The 23,287-nt window shown below is 44.6% G+C and overlaps 1 protein-coding gene and 1 pseudogene across 3 annotated transcripts in view; both read right to left on the bottom strand.

Moving 5' to 3' along the window:
- Nucleotides 1-508: 508 nt before the first annotated feature.
- Nucleotides 509-626, bottom strand: LOC113907100 (annotated as a pseudogene).
- A 1,545-nt stretch (nucleotides 627-2,171) lies between these two features.
- MARC1 (mitochondrial amidoxime reducing component 1) overlaps nucleotides 2,172-23,287 on the bottom strand; it is a 34,020-nt gene continuing 12,904 nt past the window's right edge. Inside the window, exons 5-8 of one of the 3 annotated variants that reach the window (XM_027564485.1) lie at nucleotides 22,544-22,605; nucleotides 22,380-22,451; nucleotides 4,219-4,309; nucleotides 2,172-2,456 (exon numbers count right to left, since the gene is read on the bottom strand). In XM_027564485.1, coding sequence (XP_027420286.1) covers nucleotides 4,243-4,309; nucleotides 22,380-22,451; nucleotides 22,544-22,605 — 201 coding nt within the window. In that variant the 3' untranslated portion in view covers nucleotides 2,172-2,456; nucleotides 4,219-4,242. Of the gene's footprint in view, nucleotides 2,457-4,005; nucleotides 4,310-12,170; nucleotides 13,742-22,379; nucleotides 22,452-22,543; nucleotides 22,606-23,287 lie in introns of those variants that run through there. The other 2 variants (XM_027564484.1, XM_027564483.1) reach the window with 2 other exon arrangements.

The raw sequence follows: 23,287 nt of genomic DNA, 5'->3' as shown, positions 1-23,287 counted from the left end.
TGCCTCTTTCCACATTTTTCTCTATTTCTTGTTGTTGTTGTTCAGTCACTAAGTCATTTCTGACTCTTTGCAATCCCATTGACTGTAGCCCACCAGGCTCCCCTGTCTGTGGGATTTCCCAGGCAAGATAACCAGAGTGGGTTGCCAATTCCTGGGGACCTTCCCAACCCAGGGATCGAACCCATGTCTCTGGCATTGGCAAGTGGATTCTTTACCACTGACTCACCAGGGAAGCCCTCTGTATTTCTAGAGACACTATTTTAAGCAAAGCCATACCCCCTACCTCTTTACTTTAAACACGTGAAAACAGAAGGATAATATAAGCCACATATGTAATTGTGTGTGTGTGTGTGTGTGTGTGTGATAAAATACACATGACATAAAATTTACCATTAGTGATATTTAGTACATTCACAATATTGTGCAGCCATCACCACTACCTGGATCCAGAACCTTTATATCATCCTAAAAGGACACCTCACACTCATTAAGCTATCACTCTCCTTTCTCAAAACCATGTTCAGATGTTACCAAATAGGTGGCAATGTCTTCACTATATGTGTGTTGTCCAGGCCCTCCCCTACTCTTGTCAAAAAGAATGCTAATCTTCTCTCTTCATACAAGACCCACATAATGTCATTTTAAATTTTCTGGTAGTCATGCCAAAAAGGTAAAAAAAAAAGTGAAAAGAATTTTACTAATTTATTAATAGCCAATCCATTTTTATGGCTGAGTATTTCATTGTATATATCTTCTTAATTCGTTCATCTGTTGATGGACATTTAGGTTGCTTCTGTTTACAGAAACATGGATGAACCTAGAGATGATCATGCTAAGTCAGAAAGAGAAAGACTAATATCATCTGATATCACTTATATGTGGAATCTAAAATATGACACAGAAGAATGTATCTATGAAACACAAACAGACTCACAGACATAGAGAACAGACTTGTGGTTGCCAAAGGGAGAGGGTAGGGAAGGATGGCTTGTGAGTTTGGAATTAGCAGATGCAAACTATTATATACAGATGGATAAACAATAGGTCCTACTGTATAGAATAGGAAACACCACTCAATATCCTGTAATAATCATAATAAACCATTTAGCATATGAAAAAGATTATATATGTATACATATACATGTATAACTGAATCACTTTGCTATACAGCAGAAATTAACACATACAGCTATACTTCAATAAAATAAATTTTAAAAAATAATTAATTTAATCCAATATTTCCAAACTGTTGTCATTTCAATGCATCATCATTATAAAAATGATTGCTGATCTATCTTGCACTCTTTTATTTGCACTAGGTATTTGAAATTGGGTGTGTATCTCTCATATATTGTACATCTCTGGGGGGACCAGCCATATTTCAGGAACCCCACATAGCTAATGGCTACCATGTTGGACAATGTGGCTCTACACAATTTGTAGAATGCTACCAAAATCCCAAATCATCTTTCTTAAAGGTGATTGTTAAATACTCAAACTTTTTTAAGGCTACAATTATGTTTTGAATATCAATTTACTTTCTCCCATTATGAAAAATAATACACCTGGAAACTAAGGAAATAAAAATTACCACTAAGCGCCAACACAAGAAAAACTATAATTGCTCTTTGGCACTCTGTACGTCATGATTTCTTTGTAGTTTTTTTCTCATTGTTTTGTGCACCACACAGCAGCATTACCACCACTTTGAGGCAGAAGCTCAAGGCCAACATAACCACTTACCAGAGGCAATTGTGCCGCTCTCTCCAGGGTCATGAGGAGGTTGGTGAACTAGCTTGTGTCTAAGAGTCTCTCCAACCCAGACATGCCAGGGTAGTAGGATGCCATTCATCCCTGCCATTTAACAGACACACACGGACACACACACACACACACACACACACACACACACACGTCCCAGGCCTTTCCTTCTACCCTATAGAACAGCCTGCAAAGGAGCAAGAACATCATCAGTCAGCCTTGCTAACTTGCTGGGAAAACACAAGGATCTAAACAGAAGCACTTTTATTTAGCATTCATACTCAGAAAGAAGAAAACCTAGCAGAAACCAGACTCGGTATGCAAGAATGTAAAAACATTTTTTTTTTTTTTGAGATTCCCAGAAGCTTCATGCCACAATGCCCCAAGCTGGGAAAAAACGTGCCATTTCATATGTTTATAACAACATCTGATTTAATATTATACAATTTTGCTTAGTCAAAACCAGAACAAATACCTTCAGATTTATTACATCCTTCTATTCAGTAACTTAAGTTATCATAGTTAATAATCCAACCATTTCAGAGCCCAAGAAAAAAAGCTTTCTAATTCTTTGGGATGAAAGATTCTGGAGATGCAGGTTTTTTTCATGGAGGATTTTAGGTTTTCAAGCTCTCAATGAAGCTTGAAATTCATCTTTTCCAGTTCACATGAAAAGAGTTTCCTCTGAAGCTTGGCTGGAAGGTAGAAAGACAGAATCTCTGTGGGCTTTTAGAGAATGTGGCAATTTCTCACCAGCATCTCTAACTCTTACCTTGTCTGGAAAAATAAAATAAACACAAAGAAACAAACACACAAAAAAGCCCATACCAATGGCCCCCATGTTCTTTACATTGGTAATGCTGTATTTTGGACTTCCTTCTTACTTCTTGATTCATTAAAAGGCACCAATTGATTTTTGCTTCGATTTGTTTTGTTCACACATCTTGTAGGATCTTAGTTCCCTGACCAGGGATCAAACCTAGGCCAACTGTAGTGGAAATGCAGAGTCTTAACCACTGGACCACCAGGGAAGTCCCATCAATTGATTTTAAAAAAGAAGCAAATGCCACTCTCTCAAAACATCCTACCCTCGCCTTCACCCACGGTGTCTGAAAGTCCATTCTCTATGTCTGCTTCTCCATTCCTTCTCTGCAAATAGGTTCACCAGTACTATTTTTCTAGATTCCATGTATGTATTAATATATGTATTAATACACAATATTTGGGCTTTCCTGATGGCTCAGACAGTAAAGAATCTCCCTGCAATGCAGGAGACCTGGGTTCGATTCCTGGGACAGGATAATCCTTGGGAAAAGGGAATGGCTACCTGCTCCAGTACTCCTGCCTGGAGAATTCAATGGACAGAGGAGCCTGGCAGGCTATAGTCCATGGGGTCGCTAGGAGCTGGACATGACTGAGCGACTATCACTTTCACTGATACTTTATTCTGACTGTAAGGCCCACACAACAATTACCTTCCAAGTAAAAATAAATTTAAAATAAACAAAATAAAAAGAAGCAAATATGCTTACAAAGCACTCTTTCTCATTATTTCCTCATGCATAGTTATCACACAGGCATTTGTTACACAATTTGTGCACAATTGCTCAGCCCCAAGCATTGCCCCTTCCTGCCCAATTGAACTGAATTGAGCTGAATGATGCAGGAGTTGACTCAGTTGCCTGAAGGTCCATCCAAGTTTTGCCTTCAGAGCTCTGCTCTCTTTCAGGACACAGGTGGTCTCCCACTGCCTCCAGATGTGGGCGCTAGGGTCCTCAGAGAGCTGGGAGACGCGTGTTTGGATCAGAATGAACCGATCACCCAATGTGGACATATCCGTGTTTTAACACAATGTATGCTAGTGAGTTCCATTTCTCAAAGAAAGCTAACATTTCTTTACACACCATTAGAGAGAATGCCAACATTAGAGTGGGGAGAGAGAGGACTCAGTAATGAGGTAAGAGTTTAGAACAGTTTGAGGCCTTCCTAAAAAGGAGGATTCCTAGGTCCCACTGCAGACCCACCACATGGGGATATCAGAGTATCAGATACAGGAATAGCCACTTTGAACAAAATCATTAGGTGATTCACAAACCCACTACAATCTCCACACAACAGTCTTAAAGTTCCCTTCATTAAGTCACAAGTGAATGTTTCAAATGTAGGATTAAACCAGATTCCACTTGAAGATACTTTGAATTCTTGCCAACAGATTTTTTAAATTTTTATTGGAGTATAGTTGATTTACAATGTTGTGTTAGTTTCAGGGATATAGTGAAGTGAATCAGTTATACACATACACTGCCAACAGATTTTTAGCAGCAAGTTGCCAAAGTCAAAAGCCTTGAGTTCTGTTCTAACCCACCACCTATAACGTGTTACTTAACTTTTTCAAACCTCCTTGACATGAGTTATGCAACTAAGGGCAAGTGTGATTATAATACTGAAATAGCTTACGGAAGGCTTTCCCATCCATCCACCTCACTGGATCATCAGGAGGATCAAGTGGCATGCAGTGGATGAACTTGTTCTGCAGACTTCATGGCACCTGGCAAAGGCGGAGCACAATTAGTGTGTGGACACAGTTTTAGATCAAACATCTGATTTTTTTGAGGTCACATAAATCAGTCAGTCCTAAAGGAAATCAACCCTGAATATTCATTGAAAGGACTGATGCTGAAGCTGAAGTTCCAGTACTTTGGCCACCTGATGTGAAGAGCTGACTCATTGGAAAAGACCCTGATGCTGGAAAACATTGAGGGCAGGGGAAGAAGGGGGTGACAGATATTGAGATGGTTGGATGGCATCATCCACTCAATGGACATGAGTTTGAGCAAACTCCAGGAGATAGTGAGGGACAGGGAAGCCTGACATGCTGTAGCCTATGGGGTTGAAAAGAGTTGTACATGAATGAGAGACTGAACCACAGATATCTGTTTTATTACTGAACAAAAAACAAAGCTAGCCTGGAGGATGTGCTTGAGGAATATAATATAGAAGTAATTAGACAACAATTTCTAATATAGACTCTCAGTAGAAAATTTATTCACCAAGCCTCAGGAAGCACTGGACAGCTACAGGCCTCTCCCATCTAGGGCAAGGTTTTTCTGCCAAGTTTACCACTTGGACCAAGGAGACTTCCCAGCAGTTTGAAGGTGGGCTGAGCCCAGGAAGAAAGAGGAAGGAGGAGAAGCAGAGTTCAGTTGCTACTCCCGAGTTTACCAGTCATTTTTCTCCTAAGAAGAAGGATGAGAGGAAATGGGAGGGGCCAAGACTAATTAATGCCTCTTCATTGGATGCATAAGAAATAAATATGAATACTCAAGCAGCCTGAGAGAAATTACTTTATCTGTCCCCAGATTCCTACCTGCCAATGCAGGAGATCCTGGTTTGATCCCTGGGTCAGGAAGATCCCCTGGAGGAGGAAACAGCAACCCACTCCAGGGTTCTTGCCTGGGAAATCCCATGGACAGAGGAGCCTGGTGGGCTACAATCCATGGGGTCACAAAAGAGTCAAACATAACTTAGGGACTAAACCACAACAGTGGTCAACCAGAAGGGGCACGGCACCTTCAGAGAGGGAATCAGCTCCCTACCACCACCACCAAACCAGCCACTGCTCCACTAGAGACCTTCCCCTGCAGGAAGTGTGGAGTTTTCCCCCGTAAGTTTCTGAGAAGGGTCAGTTAAGTACATTGTGTTTCTCAAGGCCTTTCTATATTCAAGATGAAAAATGTAGCTCTTCTTCAGTTTTCCATCTCAAATTATTTCAAGCTACATTGACCAACATAGCGCATCAGAAGTTATGCATTAAAACCAACATATCTTAATTTATATCATAAAAGCATCCCAAATATAAGATGTTCTACACTTGAACTTACCCTTCTCAGTATCAAGTTACTAGTGAGTCCCAAGACCAAAATTTAATCCTCTTACAAGATCCAAAGAAGTTAAAGCCTGAAATTAAATTATCCCACTCTCAGTCAAGTTCAAAGACATTACATGTCAAATTCTTATTCTCTTTAGCTTCAGTAAGAAGAGTTCTTGATGTCCTGGGGTGTGGGGAGGAGAAGGTTGTGGCTCTGACAGCAGCTGTAGCCTGCGCTGGCTTTCCAGGAAGGGGCCTTAGAGTTTGGATTAATTCAACTCTAAGCCTCTCTTGTACCTCATTCTCATTTTTTTTAATATTGTTTTTTATTTGGTGTAGAATACACATAAAACTTATGCTGTTAACAATTTTCAAGTATACAATTCAGTAGTATTATGTATTTTCACATTGTTGTGTAACCATCACCACCATTCCTCTCCAGAACTCTTGTCCTCTTGCAAACCTGAAGGCCCACACTCATTAAACAATAACCACCATCCTCTCTCCTCCAGCCCCTGACAATCACAACTCTTCTATCTCTATACATTTGATTATACTAGATACCTCGTATGAGTAGAATCATACAGCATTTGTCATTTTGTGACTGGCCTTTTTCACATAGCATAATGTCCTTAAGGTTCATCTGTGTTGTAGCACATGTCAGAATTATTTTCCTCTCTGAGGCTGAATCACCTTCCATTGTATGGATACAATTTGTTTATCCATTCATCTGTCAGTGGACATTTCATTTGTTTTCCACTCTTGGCTGCTACGAACTTGGGTATACGTGCCTCAGTTTCTGTTGTTGGATTGGCACATATACACTATTGATACTATACTATACTAATAAACAATTGATGGGAACCTATTGTATAGCACAGGGAACTCTACTCAGTGCTCTGGGGTGTCCTAAATGGGAGGGAAATCCAAAGGGAGGGAATATATGTATATGTACGACTGATTCATTTTACTGTGCAGAAGAAGCTAGCACAACATTGTAAAGCAGCTGTGTGTGTGTGTGCTAAGTCGCTTTAGTCATGTCCGACTCTGCAACCCCATGGACTATAGCCTGCCACACTCCTCTGCCCATAGGATTCTCCAGGCAGGAATACTGGAGTGTGTTGCCATCTCCTCCAGGGGATCTTCCCAACCCAGGGATTGAACCCAAGCCTCTTAGGTCTCCTGCGTGGCCTGTGGGTTCTTTACCACTAGCGCCACCTGGTAAACAATTACACTGCAATAAAAAGTATTTTTTAAAAAGTGCCCCATGTGTGTTTTGCCAAAGGCCATAGCAAATTGAGAAGGAAAGATTCTTCTCAAAGGACTCCTTTAAAGGAAGAAGGGTAAATGGTTTTATTTGAGGTGCTCATCAATCATTGCCAGGTGACTGTAATCCACAAAGAGGTTAATGATGGCACCATGTTTACCGTATCTGGGGGAGATGAACTCATCCCTATAAACAGTCTGCTCTCTCGGGGGTAGCATGTGAGACATTACCGCCTTAAACACATTTTCGTGGTTCAGTATAAAAACATGATGAGAAAGGGCTTCTTAGAACAACTATTTATTTTCTGCCTGAGAAGCTTGAAATGTGGATACTACTAATAAAGACCCACACTTCTAAACGTAGCGTAACAAAGAGTAAAAGTATTGGACTCTTCCGACAGCTCATGTCCAGAACATTATCTGCAAATATACTCATTGCCAACTGAGATGATGCAAAACGTCAGACACGCATCTGTGGGAAGGCACCTCCTCCCACAGGAAGCAAGATGTTGGGGCAAGTGAGATTAATACAATTAAAACTTTAAAACACAGTCTGAAACAGGGAAATATGGTTGAGCAACACGTGGCTGAGACTTGAGATCTGTATCTCCTTTCCTTTCAAAAGCCCTGCGAGCATAATGAGAGTACAGCTTTAAGAACTAAGATTCACCCCACCAGGCATTAATGGTGTCCAGAAACTATGTGAACAATCTGATTTGACATCCCCAAGACGTTAATATCTGTCCAACGCCAAACCCGAGGGGGAAACATGTTAATTTTCTCAACCTTCTGATAGCACGTATACAAGATCTCTGAGTCCCACAAAAGGCTCCAAATATATTCTCTAGGACTTCAACTGCCTTAAAATATAGGCTTGCATTTATCTTGGCCACATTAACGAGATCTGTTTGACCAATACATTTATATTTATGATGACTGAGGGCAGATTATGGTTGTTAAAATTTGTCCTTGGGACATGAAAACACTCCTCTGTCATTAATACATTCTGTAATATAAACTATGATGTCAGGTCAACGTAAAGGGTAAAAACGTTCCGAAAGTATGCACACATCATTTTTTAAAGCAATTGAGCCTAATGGAATAACAAAGGTCATCATAACAAACCATTACAGCCTTGGTCTTGGCAACTCTGGCCACAGAAGAATCTCCAAGAAACGATCATCATTCCTCCAATGTTATGGCATCCAGACGACAGGAATGGCTCGCAAATGAGTCATACGGGCTCAGATCCTCGGTAGCTATGTGAGCGCGGGACGATCAATTATTCATGTGTTTACAAAGAGCTTTCCCGGTTGATGTTAACCAGAGCTGCTTGCAAAGAAGAGCTCTCCAGCTGTCCTTGGTCGTCCTGGGCCTCCGACTAACAAGCCACTTTAATTGTTGGCAAGTCATCTGGAAGATGGTCCTCCCCTAGACCAAGTACACGCCATCACTTTGAGACTTTATTAGGTGTAAAAACATTAATCAGAAATAATTATGACAACAATACCTTATTTACAATACTCCCAGAAAAGCCCATAGAGGTTTGAACTTGACTTAGATCCCACCAAGCTCCATATGGACTAGAACCTTGACCATTGAAGACACAGGCAGAGAGAAGAGGGGCTTCCAAGGATGAAGAAGAATCAGGGGCTGTGGGCCTCATGAGGGAGGCAGAGGGAAGAACCATTTAAAATGCTGTAGGAGGGGGCTTCCCTGGTGATCCACTGGTTAAGACTCCACACTTCCACTGCAGGGAGTGTGGGTTCGAGCCTTGGTCAGAGAACTAAGATCCCGTGTGTTGCAAAGGGTGGCCAAATAAATAATTTTTAAAAATTAAACACAAAAAATTTTCAAAGCTAGTATAGTATTAAAAGTAAATACAATAAACTAAAATGCTCTCTAAAGGTAAAGGAGCGTGACAGAGGATCACCAAGGGTGAAGAGATGAGATCTGTCAATAATCAAATATGAATGAACTTGACCCATCGAATAAAACCAGCCTTGCTGCTGCTGCTAAGTCGCTTCAGTCGTGTCCGACTCTGTGCGACCCCATAGACGGCAGCCCACTAGGCTCCTCTGTCCCCGGGATTCTCCAGGCAAGAACACTGGAGTGGGTTGCGATTTCCTTCTCCAATGCATAAAAGTGAAAAGTGAAAGTGAAGTCGCTCAGTCATGTCCGACTCTTAGCGACCCCATGGACTGGAGCCTTCCAGGCTCCTCCGTCCACGGGATTTTCCAGGCAAGAGTACTAGAGTGGGGTGCCGTTGCCTTCTCTGAAAACCAGCCTTGGAAGAAGTCAAATGGGAAGTCACTTCTCAGGTCCCTTTCTTCCTTAATACAGCTGACTGTCTGTTCAGGAAGACTAATAATGTGATTAAGGCAACTCCTCTTTCTGAGCTAGACCGTGGAGCGTGGGACCAGGTGGTCCCCTCGGTCCCCTGTCAGCTGTGTTTTGAGGGAGAGCAGGATCAGAGTCAAGGCTGTGGCCTGAGCCTCCTCCTCTGAAGACAATCCAGTCCATGCAGACAAAGGAATGCCTCAGGTACATTTTTATTATCCCAGTTCTAAGAACATCGTGGTACTGAGCCAGATCCTTCCCCTTTCTTGAAACTGGGTAACTTGAGACACTATCATCACTCACTCATCCATTTCTAAGAAAGCGGTAGAAGCAAGTAATGTCTGTTCTTGCTGGTATGAGATCATAGTATAGAGTGAATGTGTGTGTACAGTCGGGAGCACTAGCACCCCTGGGGTAATTCTGCTTAATGTGGTGGGAGGCAACTTTGGTTGAGCATAGTTGCCAAAGAAAAGTGAAGCTGGCGGACAAGGGATGGGGCCTCCCTGGCCCATGAAGCATGCTGGAGCCCTTGTGTTACATACTACTGTAAGACCAGGACTGGAGAGCCTGGGTTTCCGCCTCTCACTCTGATCCACTCCATCTAACCACAAAAACAGGTTTGGAAAATGAGTCCAAAGAAAGGAACTGCTTCTTCCTACGGGCTTTGGCAGGAGAGCTGGTCTAAGACACCCTCTCCACTCCTCCCTTTAACGTTTTAGTCCAGTCCCATCCTTCTGGTCCAGTGAGAGGCCTCTTCCACGTGGCAGGGGCCCTTTATCGTCTTCCCTCTTCTAATGAACAACCTCTGGCTCAGCACAGACCTCATTTCTGGCTGGTCCTCCCTCTAGAGATCAGTGCAAAGCTTCCCAAAAGGTGACCAGAAATAGACCTCTGAGGAGGGCAGTGTTAAACCCAAACAGAATTCTTCACTGCAGTTCTCTCTGGCGCCCTGTACTGGCTGCTGGGCCTTTGGAAGAGGAGTGAGGCATGCCAGACTTCCCAAAGTTATTAGTCCAGGGAATTCATTTTTTAGTAGCTTCCCTGCAAGCTCCGACAGTAAAGAATCCGCTTGCAATGCAAGAGGCCTGGGTTCGATCTCTGAGTAGGGAAGATCCCCTGGAGAAGGGAATAGCTACCAACTCCAGTATTCTTGCCTGGAGAATTCCGTAGACAGAGGAGCCTAGAGGGCTGCAGTCCATGGAGTGGCAGAGTCAAACACAACTGAGTGTCTAACACTGCAAGCAAACTTTCAGAACATCCCGGACCCAGTCAAACTTAGTGATGTGCGGTGTTAAGGTATCAACAGGCCTGAGAGTCACTCTGGCATCTTTGAGAGACTCCACAGTATCTGTTCTTGGCCACCATGGATTGCTTTGATTTGTCACTGAGTTCTGGGGGGTACCTGCCTACCGTCACTGCTGGTGACAGCCTCCAGATGGTTTTCCAAAGTCACACTTGGCTAAGTCAAGCTTGCCTGACCTTTTCACACAGTTCTAGCAAACCAGCAGCCCTCCCCCAAGGGCATCTCCTCAACCGGTAGGAGACGAGGAGTTTTTCGCATTGTCCGGCCTAATTTCCATCAGGCCCACCCTGATTTCTTTCTGCCCTTGTGTGTAAGTTGCTGTTTCTTGCTCCTATTTGTGATGATCTGACCTTTTCTGGGGAGTAGCTGGCAACGTGGCCCTTTAAGCAGCCTGCCTAGGCTTTTTCCCACACAGTCCTTTGCAGGGTCTCCAGCTGTTCTGTAATTCTCAGACTGCACAGTGTGGCTGCAGAAGACACTGCCACCCAGAACGAAACACACACCGACAGTGGCTGCTTTTGTCTGACCGTGAAAGCCCATCGTCCACAGCTTTAAGGAGACCTCTCTGACGGTGTGCGATGGTCTCTACTCCTGACCCTCTATTTCAAGTCGAATTGTGTGCAAAGGTTCAGTCTCCAAAATAAACCAGACTTCAGTCCTGCCTTTGGCATTAACCAACTCATTAAATATAAAATAAACACAAGTAAATGGTTTTTAAATCTCACTGACAGAAAGCTTGGCAACGACTCTGAGATTCTAGAGGTCACTGGAACCTCTGTCTTAAAACTGGAATCTTCCTCACACTCTGAGGAGCAGGAGACTCTGCACAAATGAGGAGGGGGTTAGGGTACCCCTTCAATTGGAAGGCTGCCCTGCAATGCAAAGGACAGAGTCTGCATGAGTGTGGCCTTTGACACACACTGAGTCCCTTGGGAAGTGGCTGTTACTATTGAAAAGGGGTTAGAAGTTCCGGTCTAAGGCATTCAACTTGCCCTGAATACTATCTAGGGCCAGCCACCAAACCAACCTTGAGTTTCTCATCACTGTCTAAGTATTGGCTGCTCTCAACAGAACTGATAATCACATGGTTCCCTAAATCCTGTCTGCGTTCTGCCATGGATTTCCAAGGTCCAATTAGTAATGCTACTTGCTGAATTCTTTCTGGGTTGGCCAGAAAGTTTGTTTGGGTTTTTCCATTGTATTGGCCAATCCAATATTTTTACTTTAATTTATCTGTAGTTTCAGCATAAAGTGAATTTATTGGGGAAGGTGATGGGCCAAGGATGACTGATTAATTATTTTAATTCCACTTCACTTCAAGCGTGGGGAAAACAAATTCCAATAATTCACCAACCAGAAAACATATATACGTGCACCTGTTACCTTATAACTTAACCTCAGAACTAGGCTAGGTTCCAACCATTACTAACCACTTGTATAAAACCAAAGTGAAACATACACGGCTTTAGGTTGAAAAGTATGTTTACATGACAGCCCTTCAAAGACGAGAGTATGCCTGAAGATGTTGTGTGTGTGTGTATGTGTGTGAGGTGACAGAATGATTGGTTTTGCCCATTCACATCTGTCAGCTTCAAAGTCTGACTTCTTGCCAAGAAGTGAGTACAACCTGAAACTAGTCAAAGCAGCTTCCATTTATTTACAGTTTAGAAACACATTTTTCATGACTTAGCTTCCTAATACAAAGAGCAAAATGGCAATGAAAGATAAACATCATCAGATACTAGAGTTATATAATTTGATGAGGAGAAAAATTAGATACTGGTTGTTAAGTGAATTGACATATGTTTTGCTTTTCTCCTTTGAAAGATTTTATTCAAAACCTGAAATACAGTGGTTTATTTCAAATCACACAATCACATTTCTTCTCATCCATGGGTCTCAGGACTTTTTCATCCTGGTTTTGAGGAGGAGCAACCAGTCTTGAGTTGATGGGACCAGCAAGATCCAGAAGGACCCCGTGACAGCACAGCCACGTTTTTAGGGCCAAGTTCCCACAGCAGAGCAGCAGAGAATACCTAGAGGTTATCTCAGTTTCTTTCAAAAAAAATTTTCTAGGCTAGAAAACTAAAACCTATCGGTCCGTTTCCCTCTTTTCAACAGCATGGCTGAGCTGTGACAATGCCACTAGGTGGCATCATGTCCCCTCCTGACCATTTCTTTGGGCATCGTTTCCCAGGGTGACATCAACAGCATCTCAGACAAGAGGGGGCAAGGGTGCCTCGCCTACTTAGTGTGACTGTTCCCTCTTGTATACTGGGAAAAGTTTGGTCTCACCAATGGGATATAGTTGATATTCTGTTCCATGGCAAGGAAGATTTTGTCTTCCATTCTTCCTATTCCATATCAGAGTCTGACAGCAATGCTGCTCTCTTGAGTTGATTTTCTTCCCTGACATCTCTGCTGTCTTGCCGCCCAGAGGCACAGTGTGCCCTGAAGGATCCATCAAATGCCATGGACACTAAGGTAATAGCGCCAGATCCAAAACGATCTAGGGGAAACCAACGTCTGAGTGTTTACTGAAGGCCAGGCTCTTTATACCCTTTTAAAAGCCTGTCTAGGACTTGAGGGGGAAAAGTGAAGTGACAGTCCAGCCTTATTTGGAGTGCTATTTAATTTCCATTGCATGCTGAGGAACGGGGTAAGAAAATATTCCAGAACATTTCTCTCGATCCCCCACCCTTTCTCTTCTCTCCTTTTCCCTAAGGCATAGCAGTAAGATGATGGAGGTTATGAGTAGGTGAATGGAGAAGAAGGAGAAAACATTATTCCACAATCATAGTTAAACAAGTGATTTTTAGAATCCTGCCTTATCATTTAGATGACTTACTGAAGTCCTATTAAGTTATCAAACCTTTCTTTGCTTGTAGGCTGGGACGCTGGAAGCACTGGGACACAAGGAAGAAGTCCAGAGAAAGATGAAAAACTTGGAGATCACAGTTCTAAAGAAAATGCCGAAGAGTCAAATGCCCCATTTCAAAATACTGTGTTTCAAGTGTTGTCAGTTTTGAGGACATTTTTTTAAACGCATCTGCTATTCCAGGACATATGATTCCTATTCCTGGCCGAGCAGGTACACAGGGTCTCCCACGTGGATGGTCCCTGGGTTTTCCAGGACAAAATATTGTCCAAAGAGGGGTGATTTTCCGTATAACTTTCGTTCAGAAGGGTCACACAGGCGGTAACTGCAACAGGAAAAAGACCATAATGAGTCACAGCCAATCAGAAGGAAGAGCTCAAACGGTACGTGATCTCTTCTCAGCGGACGGATCCACACACAGGGCCGCCATGTTGCCCCGCTCCAGCGAGCGCGTTCCCTTCAAGAGGTCAGAACAGCGACTCCTGGGGTTGTGCCCAGTGCACAGACGACCAAAGTGTTACCAATGGCCACATTCCCACCTCTTTTCTCTTTGGAATGTTCCCTTTTTCGGCATTAAGGAATTAGGGACTCAGTATGCTTCAGTTCAGTTCAGTCGCTCAGTCGTGTCCGACTCTTTGCGACCCCATGAATCGCAGCACGGGCCAGGCCTCCTTGTCCATCACCAACTCCCGGAGTTCACTCAGACTCTCGTCCATCGAGTCAGTGATGCCATCCAGCCATCTCATCCTCTGTCGTTCCCTTCTCCTCCTGCCCCCAATCCCTCCCAGCATCAGAGTCTTTTCCAATGAGTCAACTGTTGACTCATTGGAGGTGGCCAAAGTACTGGAGTTTCAGCTTTAGCATCACTCCTTCCAAAGAAATCCCAGGGCTGATCTCCTTCAGAATGGACTGGTTGGATAGACATTACTTTATCACTTCCCTCGGCATCTCTCCTCCTGACTCCACATCTGTGATCAAAACCACAGCCTGAGCAGTCCGTCAGGCTGAGAGGCCTGGAGTCATCCTTTGCACTGGTTCCCTCCCTTTCCAGTGTGTTCATAGCTGCCAGGTCCTGAGGTTTTTCCTGTACCACGTCTTTTGAATTTTCTCTTTTTTCTTCCACTGTCAATAATCTCACTTTATGCATCCTCAGATAACTCTAATAACTCTTTTCTACCCCCCTGGCTTGGTGGCTCCTCTCTGGGCTCCCCTCCCCCAGTTCCCCAAGCACTAGAAATCTACCTTTTCTTCAAGGCCCAACTCCAAAGCCACATGTCCTAGGAAAGAAACTCAGGATCCCCAGGCTAGGAGCGGTCTCCCCATCCTGGATTTCCTCTGCTGCCCCTTGAACACACATGTGCTGTGTCCTGCACTGTTAGAGCATGTCTGCCTGTTCTACAAGACAGAGAGTCTGTGGAGAGCAGGAAATGTGACTAACTCCCTTGTATCACTCACACCCAAGGCTGGGCCCTGTATGTCACCGGTGACCCACAATCATCTGTTGAACAAATTAAACGTGTTGGTATAAAACCCTCTGTTAGGAGCAATATTCCTATCTTTGGAGCTTCCCCAGTGGCTCAACGGCAAAGAATTTGCCTGCAAGGCAGGAGAATCACGTTGGATCCCTGGGTTGGAAAGATCCCCTGGAGGAGGAAACGGCAACCCACTCCAGTATTCTTGCCTGGGAAATCCCATGGCCAGAGGAGCCTGGCAGGCTACAGCCCATGGGATCACAAAAGAGTCGAACATGAATGAACAACTAAACGGAAACAACAAATTCACATCTTTTTCAGGCAAAAAATGCAAGAATCACCAGGAAAAGTGTACATGGGATGTGCATGAATAACATGGCAAGATTCTCCCCTCCCCCACCTCCACCAGGAGAAAGGTTTCCTTCTGTCTCTCATTTAATCTAACTCCAACTTTAATCATTTTTATAGCATTTTGATGGAAAGCACTTTTTCATTCTACTGTTTTCTGAGAAAAAAAACTATTGCAACAACTCAGGTCTAATTTTGTTCTGCATATCAGAGGTGGCTAATGAGAAAATGGGGAGGGTGAAACCTCTAGCCTCTGCCCCCAGCTGCAGGCGCTATGTCTGTTCTGGTCATTGTTGTATGCCAGCAGCCTGGCACCTGGTACGTTGAAGCCACTCGAAATGAGGTTGGTTGAGCCAACAAATAAATCAACAGGTGGATGGGAACCATGAGCCGCTGATCCAGCCGGTCCTGCCTGGCCAACAACATTCCCCTGCTCTGCAGTCAGGTCTGCACTGATGCTGGACCCTGGGGACCAGGCACGTCTCCTAGCCTGCCTCTCCATTCTCAGCCTGCAGTACCAGGGACATTTGGAGATGTGTCTGTCGGAGGGTGACTTCTTCAGGATGGAGGCAGATCGGGCACTTTATGACTCGGGATTTCTGCTTCTTGCAAGCTGGGGAGCCTGAGGCTCTGATTATCTGAGAGAGGGGTTTGAGAGTCAGTTCTGTGCAAACACTGACAGTTTACAAAGAACATCACACAGATTATCTGTTAATCCCTACAATGTGCCTATGTGGGAATATGTATCGCCCCCACTTCACAGGGAGGTGTCAGAGGAGTAACAGACTTGCCCAGGATCTAAGTGGTCAGGCTCAGGCCAGAACTGAGGTCTGGCTCACTTCAGAGTCAGGACTTTTCCCACCAGGGATGTGACCCCTGGTCATCTTTGTACCTCCTGGGTACTACACACACACACATGAGAAGAGGTGAGGGGGTTAATATTTATTCTGCACAAACCTTCAGCCATGCATGGGTTTCCTTGCCCCTTGACATCACCACCCACACACACAGGTACTCCCCCTCCAGGTAATTTAGGAAGGGAGGACCCACAGGGGTTGCCACCCCTCCCAGCCCAGCCCCTTAACCTGCTCAGGGTTGGGCCAAGGAGTTGGTTTGTAGGCACGGCACTACCAAAAGCCCCCAGCTCTGTCCCACTGACGCTCCTGCTGACATTGTCGCCATTGATCTGTGGGGAGACTCGACAAACGAGATCAACAGCGACCCCTTGTGGGACTGAGGCGATATTGTCCACTGTCTGTGAATTCACATCCACACCAAGCTTTTTGTTCAAGAGACTGAAAACAAGGCATGATCTCATACATGGATCTTCCTTGATTTTTTTCTTCCAAATATACAAATTTCGCTTTTGCAGCTGATGATAGGATTGTGGTGCTGGTAACCCCATGGACTGTAGCCCACCAATCTCCTCTATCCATGGGATTCTACAGGCAAGAATACGGGAGTGGGTTGCCATTTCCTTCTCCAGGGGATCTTCCCAACCCAGGGATGAAACCCAGGTCTCCTATTTTGCAGGCAGATTCTTTACCATCTGAGCCACCAGGGAAGCCCTGATGATGGGATTAATAAATTGCAAATCCATGTAAAATCACCTTTCTTGGGCTTCCCTGGTGGCTCAGTGGTTAAGAATCCACCTGCCAATGCAGGAGACACGGGTTTGATCCCTGGTCTGTGAAGATTCCACATGCCACAGAGCAATTAAGCCCATGCACCACAACTACTGAACCTGTGCTCTAGAACCCAGGAGCTGCAACTATTGAAGCCCTAGAGTAGCCACCACAGTGACAAGCCCAAGCACGGCAGCTAAAGAGTAGCCCCCACTCACCATAACTAGAGAAAAGCCCTCATAGCAATGAAGACCCAGCACAGCCAAAAAATAAATAAAATCACCTTTCTTAGTGAATTTTCTCTTCCAGTGAATACGAAACACACTACCACATTAATGGGAGACACACATTTTGTTTCACTTAAAACAAAGGTCTCCATCCTTAAGGGTGTGGTGGGAGTGGAAACTGTTACCTATAAAGTGCTGCGGACTGGTGAGAGCTGCTTGCTTTACTCACTTATTGGTCAATGCCCAGACCATGGTTTGCAAGCACGGTCTCTGATCACCACTGGGTCCCCACCGAGGGCACAGGATACTTCTGGGGACACCCAACTTGCTATGTGTATGAGCAGGTCAGGAATAAAACAGTACTGTGAAGACACCACAGACAGGAGGGACTGAAGGCCAAGCAGGTTGGGCTACCTTGCATTTAATGCAGCCTCAGAAAACGGAAAGAAGTGTCTCCAGGATTTTCCTTCTCTCAGAATGTGCCAAGCTCATAAGCGGAAACTATCAATAACCACAGTCTACATGGTCATTATGTATTTTATCATCTATTTTAAAAAGTAGTGTTTATTGCTTTATTCTAACCAAGGGGGAGCATAAACCAGGAGAGATATACAGTCCATGCGTGTGTGCTCACTCTCAGTTATGTCCAACTCTTTGCCACCCCGTGGACTGTAGCCCTCCAGGCTCCTCTGTCCATGGGATTCTCCAGGCAAGAATACTGGAGTGGGTAGCTATTCCCTTCTCCAGGGGATCTTCCTGACCCAGGGATTGAACCCTGGTCTCCTGTGTGTCCTGCACTGGCAGGTGGATTCTTTACCACCAAGCCACTTACTCTTATTAGGTCTGTTTTTACAAATAAACTGAAACATCAAGCACATAACTGACTTGCCAAAGTCACACAATTACGGGGGCAGGGGAGGACAGAGCCTGGTGGGTGGGGGGAGCTGTCTCCTTCCATAGTATCACTCGCACCAAATCCTTCTGTCTTTACTTCAGCACAGCACAGCCTGACACAGGCAGAGAGCAGCAAATGTCATTGTCCAAGTCCTCCTGCATCTAACAAAACATATGTTTCGACAGAACGAACGAGGTGATCCTTCCTATTGAAAGGAACAATGACAGACCCACACCGCTCCTGTGGGATCAGCATGGGAGTCACTCTCCCTCCAGCAAGAAAATAATAATTCCTTCTTCATATTTTCCTGCCAGCAGACCAGCCTCCACTGTGAGTATTTCACAGACAAAGGTTCCTCTGGGCCTGCGATCAGCAGCCATTCAACACTGGTCTCCCAGCTGAGAACCTGCCTTCCTGGAGCACTGCCCTGGGACACAGGGGACCCGGGAAGAGGGAAAGCAGAGCTCCCAGGTATCCTGCCCAGGAGGAAAGCCAGGGAGCAGAGAGGAGGCCCCCGAAACCACTTTGCTTCACTTCTTTGATTTATGTCAGGCGGCCCAGGCCTTTCTCTTCCCGATTTATGGCCATCTGTCCTGGGAGGGACATAAATTACGGCATCTATGGCAATTTAAATCTCAGTAAGATACAGGAGAAGACACCTAGGCTGGCTGTCCCGTCTCCTGGGGTATTAAGAGCAATTAGGGTGGACTGGTTGGGCTGCTGAGGGGCTGCAGGAGATCCAGAAGGCTGGGCTACTCCCAGGGGTCAATTTTCCTCCTTCTATAAACACAAGATCCCAATGGAAGGAGGGGCACCAAAGATTCAGAGGACTGGCCCCAAAGACACTTTCTGAATCCAGAAGGAAAGGTACCAGGCACCAAGCACTGTTGGGAGGAGAGAACAAGATGATGTATACAAATGGATAACAGCCAATTTTCCAAATCATTTGGCTGGCTTGCACACAGAACCCATGGAGGTCTGTCCTGCTCCACTGACTTCATAGGGAGGAACAGCCAGGGCCTGAGCTAGAGAAGAGCCTGCTGATCAGCTGGCAGAACCAGGACTCTAACCCCATGATGGGGGGCTTTCCCCACCTGCCCTGCCCTCCTCCTCCACAGAGCTGCTCAGTGATCACAGCAAAGTGGGAAGATGGAAGATTTTCCAGTTTGTGCTAATAGTGAGTGAACCAGCACATTTGGAGGAATCACTAGTCCTTCGCTGCAGCTTCTCTGACTCGCTCCCCTCCGGAGTGTCCGGTCATGTCTAATAAAGTCTCCTCTAACATTTCATTACGATCATCCTCAAACAGATGGGCTTCCCTGGTGTCTTGGACGGAAAGAATCTGTCTGCAATGCAGGAAAGGGAGTCTGTTTCATTCCATCTTTCACCAAGCTTGTTAGTCCAAGCTCTTTGGACCACCAGCCTCCTTTGATCAGCACCCATCCCTCTCTTGGGCTTCCCTGGTGACTCAGATGGTAAAGAATCAGCCTGCATTGCAAGGGACCTGGGTTCGACTCCTGAGTCAGGAAGATCCCCTGGAGGAGGGAATGGCCACCCACTCTAGTATTCTGGCCTGGAGAATTCCATGGACAGAGGAGCCTGGTGAGCTACAGTCCATGGAGACACAAAGAGTCAGACACGACTAAGCAACTACACTTTGATCATCAAACAGGCAGATGAGTTCAAAGAATTTTACAGAGAACATCCAATTGTCAGTCATTTGACCCAAAACATAACATTTTACTGTATTTCCTTTATCATATGTATTTATCCATCCATCAATCCATCGTCATTTTTTTTCCATTTCCAAGTAAGTCACAGATGTCAGCAAATTTCACCTTGAAACAGTTCAGCTGGAATATCATTTCCTAGGGTTAAAATTTCTTAACTATTTTTGAGGGATGATAAAATTTACATGGAGTGAAATGTATAAATCTTAGGTGTTCTATTAACATTTTGTTGTTATTCAGTTGCTAAGTCGTGTCCAACTCTTTTTTTTTCCTTCTTTTTTCTTTTTTTTTATTGAAGCATAGTTGATGTACAATATTATATGTTCCAGGTGTAGTGATTTATGATTTTTAAAGATAATACTCCATTTATAGTTATTATAAAATATTGGCTATGCTCCCTGTGTTGTACAATATATCCTTGTAGCTTATTTTTTTAACTTTTTATTTTGTATTGAAATATAGCCAATTAATGGGACTTCTCTGGTGGCTCAGATGGTAAAGAATCCGCTTGCTAAGCAGGAAACACAGGAGATTCAGGTTCGATCCCTGGGTTGGGAAGATCCCCTGGAGAAGGGAAGGCAATACACTCCAGTATTCTTGACTGAAGAGCTCCATGGACAGAGGAGCCTGGCAGGCTACAGTCTATAGGGTTGCAAAGAGTCAGACATGACTGAGTGAGTAAGCCACACAGACACACACACACACACACACACACACACACACACACACACAGTCGATTAACAATGTTGTGATAGTTTCAGGTGTACAGCAGAGCGACTCAGCCATACATATACATGTATGATTTCTCCCCCAAACTCCCCTCCCATCCAGGTGTAGCCTCCTCTTTGAATGTTTCTGCAAATTTGCACTCAATGGTGGGGATCCAAGAAAAAGCAGCCATTTGCCCTTCACCTCAGTAATCTGGAATCTCCCCTCCCAACCTCCCTCCAACCCACCTCGTTTGACTCTGCTCCTGACCTCCCTCTCTGCCATGTGGCCTGGCCCTGGAATGACTGTCCACCTCGCTGTAGCCTGGTCTTGATGCAGGACGCTGGTCTCCATGGACCGCAGGTGCTGGCTTCATGCCTGGGGGCAACATGCTGTCTGGGACAGAGTCCCCACCCCCAGGCTTCAGCCTGCCAGGGAGGGGCCGATAGTAGTTTCTGGGTCAGCAGAATCAGCAGAGAGGGATGTATGTGTACAGTCAGCCGTGTCTGACTCTTTGCAACCCCATGGACTGAAGCCAACCAGGCTCCTCTGACCATAGGATTCTCCCGGCAAGAATACTGGAGTGGGTAGCCATTCCCTTCTCCAGGCGATCTTCCTGACTCAGGGGTTGAACCCAGGTCTCCTGCATTGCAGGCAGATTCTTTACCATCTGAGCCACTAGGGAAACCCAGGAGAGGGATGAGTGCTGATTAAAGGAGACTGGTGGTCCAGAGAGCTTAGACCAATGAGCTCGGTGAAAGATGGAACGAAACAGACTCCCATTCCAGGGGAACAAATTTGGTCACACAAGTCCCAGTATAACCTCCTCTTAATGTGCTCTTCATGATGCCTTTTATGTCAGATGGCCAAAGTTCACTTCATTCCTTCCTCAAGTCTTCTGGGGCTTTGACTAAAGCAGAAGTTACCAACCACCCCCCCCACTTCTTCCCTCTCCTCTTCTGCAAGTAATACCCAAGGATTCATGTCAGGGTCCAAGCTGAGGGCCTCAGAGGCTGAAGAAATGAGACCTGACACCTGACCTGTGATCCTGCATTCAAAATGGAAGACCAAGGAAGATGAGCATCACTTTGAGGGTTTCCACCATGTCCTGGCTCCAGATTTGGCAGAAAACAGCACAGAAGGGCATGGATCATGAATTGTTGTTTTAGCTAAAGTACTGCAGCTTGCTTATAGAAAGTTTAGAGCCTACATATCAGAATATATATTTCCCCATAATTCCATTACCAAAAGAGCACCTCCATTAATGTTTCATTTTACAGACTTCCAGCCTTTTAGCTACTCAGATTCATTTATATATTTTAAAAAGGAAAATCAAATTAAAAAGTCAATGCTATATATGCAGTTTTATAATCAGCTTTTTAAAATGAACATTATCGTAAATATTGGTCTATGCAATTTAAACTTATCTGTCACTGTCTTTCATTAAAAGAATTTTACTGTGAAACTTTTAAGATAAAGAAAAAAGTAGAAAAAAAATAATGCAATGAATCCCCACCTAATTATCACCCAGATTCTATTTATCAAGATTTGACATATTTTTCCATGTGTGCTTTTGCTAAAATAACAGCACACCCCAGGTATCACTTCACTTTACTCCTGCATGCTTCAACATGCTCCTCCAAAACAGTCGGGCCTTTCTTAAAGCACCGGAAAGCCCTTATCACACCTAATGAATTTGTGAGGTCACCTAATGGGAAGTCCATCGTAAAGTTGGTCAAAATACCTAAACCATATATTGTTGCTTTTTAACTGGTGTGCTCGGATCACAAATTCTAAATGAAAAGTAAAATTAGTTGTGCAAGTAGGCATTCTGAGACCAAAGCACCCGGAATATTTCCTAAATTACCCAGTCACTAGTACCCTCTTCTGCTTCAAGAATACTCCCGCGTGGTGTTCTCCCTGCTTCTTCGAAGAGATATTAAATTGCATAGTCTTACCTCTTCAGGGTCTCCAGTGGCTCCTTCCTGCTCATGACGCCGGTGTCCGGGTCCACTGTGGTTAAAATGCACCTGCACACACACACACAGGGCATCATACACTGGAAAAAGCAGACACTCCCCCCCTTCTCCCCGCTTCTCGAGCAGCAGCGCGTTTGTCTCACCTGGAGCAAGCCATCACCCTTTTCAGTTCCACATCACCAATAAGAAGCTCATTCCATGAGTCCTGGGGCCAAAGCACATAAATCAGGTGAGCACTTTGGAGCCCCAGCCCTGACTCACCCCTGTAGGGGGGACATCACAGGATTCGACAGCTAAGCAGCCATTTCCATCAGTGACGGCTGGCTTTACATCATGCCTTCCTGTTTCCGCCCTCTGCCTTTGATTTGTCAATTCTTTCCCCTGAAATGAAACCCTCCCCTTCCTCTCACTTGTAAAACCGGAATTGAAACTCATCTCTGAAGAATAAATACTGTATGGTATCACTCATATGTGGAATCTAGAAAAATGGGACAGACAAACTTATTTGCAAAGCAGAGAGATGCTGATGTAGAGAACACACATGGATACCAAGGGGGACGAGAGGGTGAAAGGAATTGGGAGATGAGATGGACAAATATACACTATTGATACTATGTATAAGGTAGATAGCTAATGAGAACCCGCACAGGGAACTCTACTCAATGCTCCTACACTGGAAGGAAATCCAAGAACAGAGGGGATATAGGTACAAATATTACTTTGCCAACAAAGGCTAGTCAAGGCTATGGTTTTTCCAGTGGTCATGTATGGATGTGAGAGTTGGACTTTGAAGAAAGCTGAGTGCCAAAGAATTGATGCTTTTGAACTGTGGTGTTGGAGAAGACTCTTGAGAGTCCCTTGGGCTGCAAGGAGATCCAACCAGTCCA

This window comes from Bos indicus x Bos taurus, chromosome 16, assembly GCF_003369695.1.
Source record: "Bos indicus x Bos taurus breed Angus x Brahman F1 hybrid chromosome 16, Bos_hybrid_MaternalHap_v2.0, whole genome shotgun sequence".
NCBI lineage: Eukaryota > Metazoa > Chordata > Mammalia > Artiodactyla > Bovidae > Bos > Bos indicus x Bos taurus.
The sequence above is the reverse complement of the archived record's forward strand: the minus strand, read 5'-3'. Positions and strand labels throughout refer to the sequence as shown.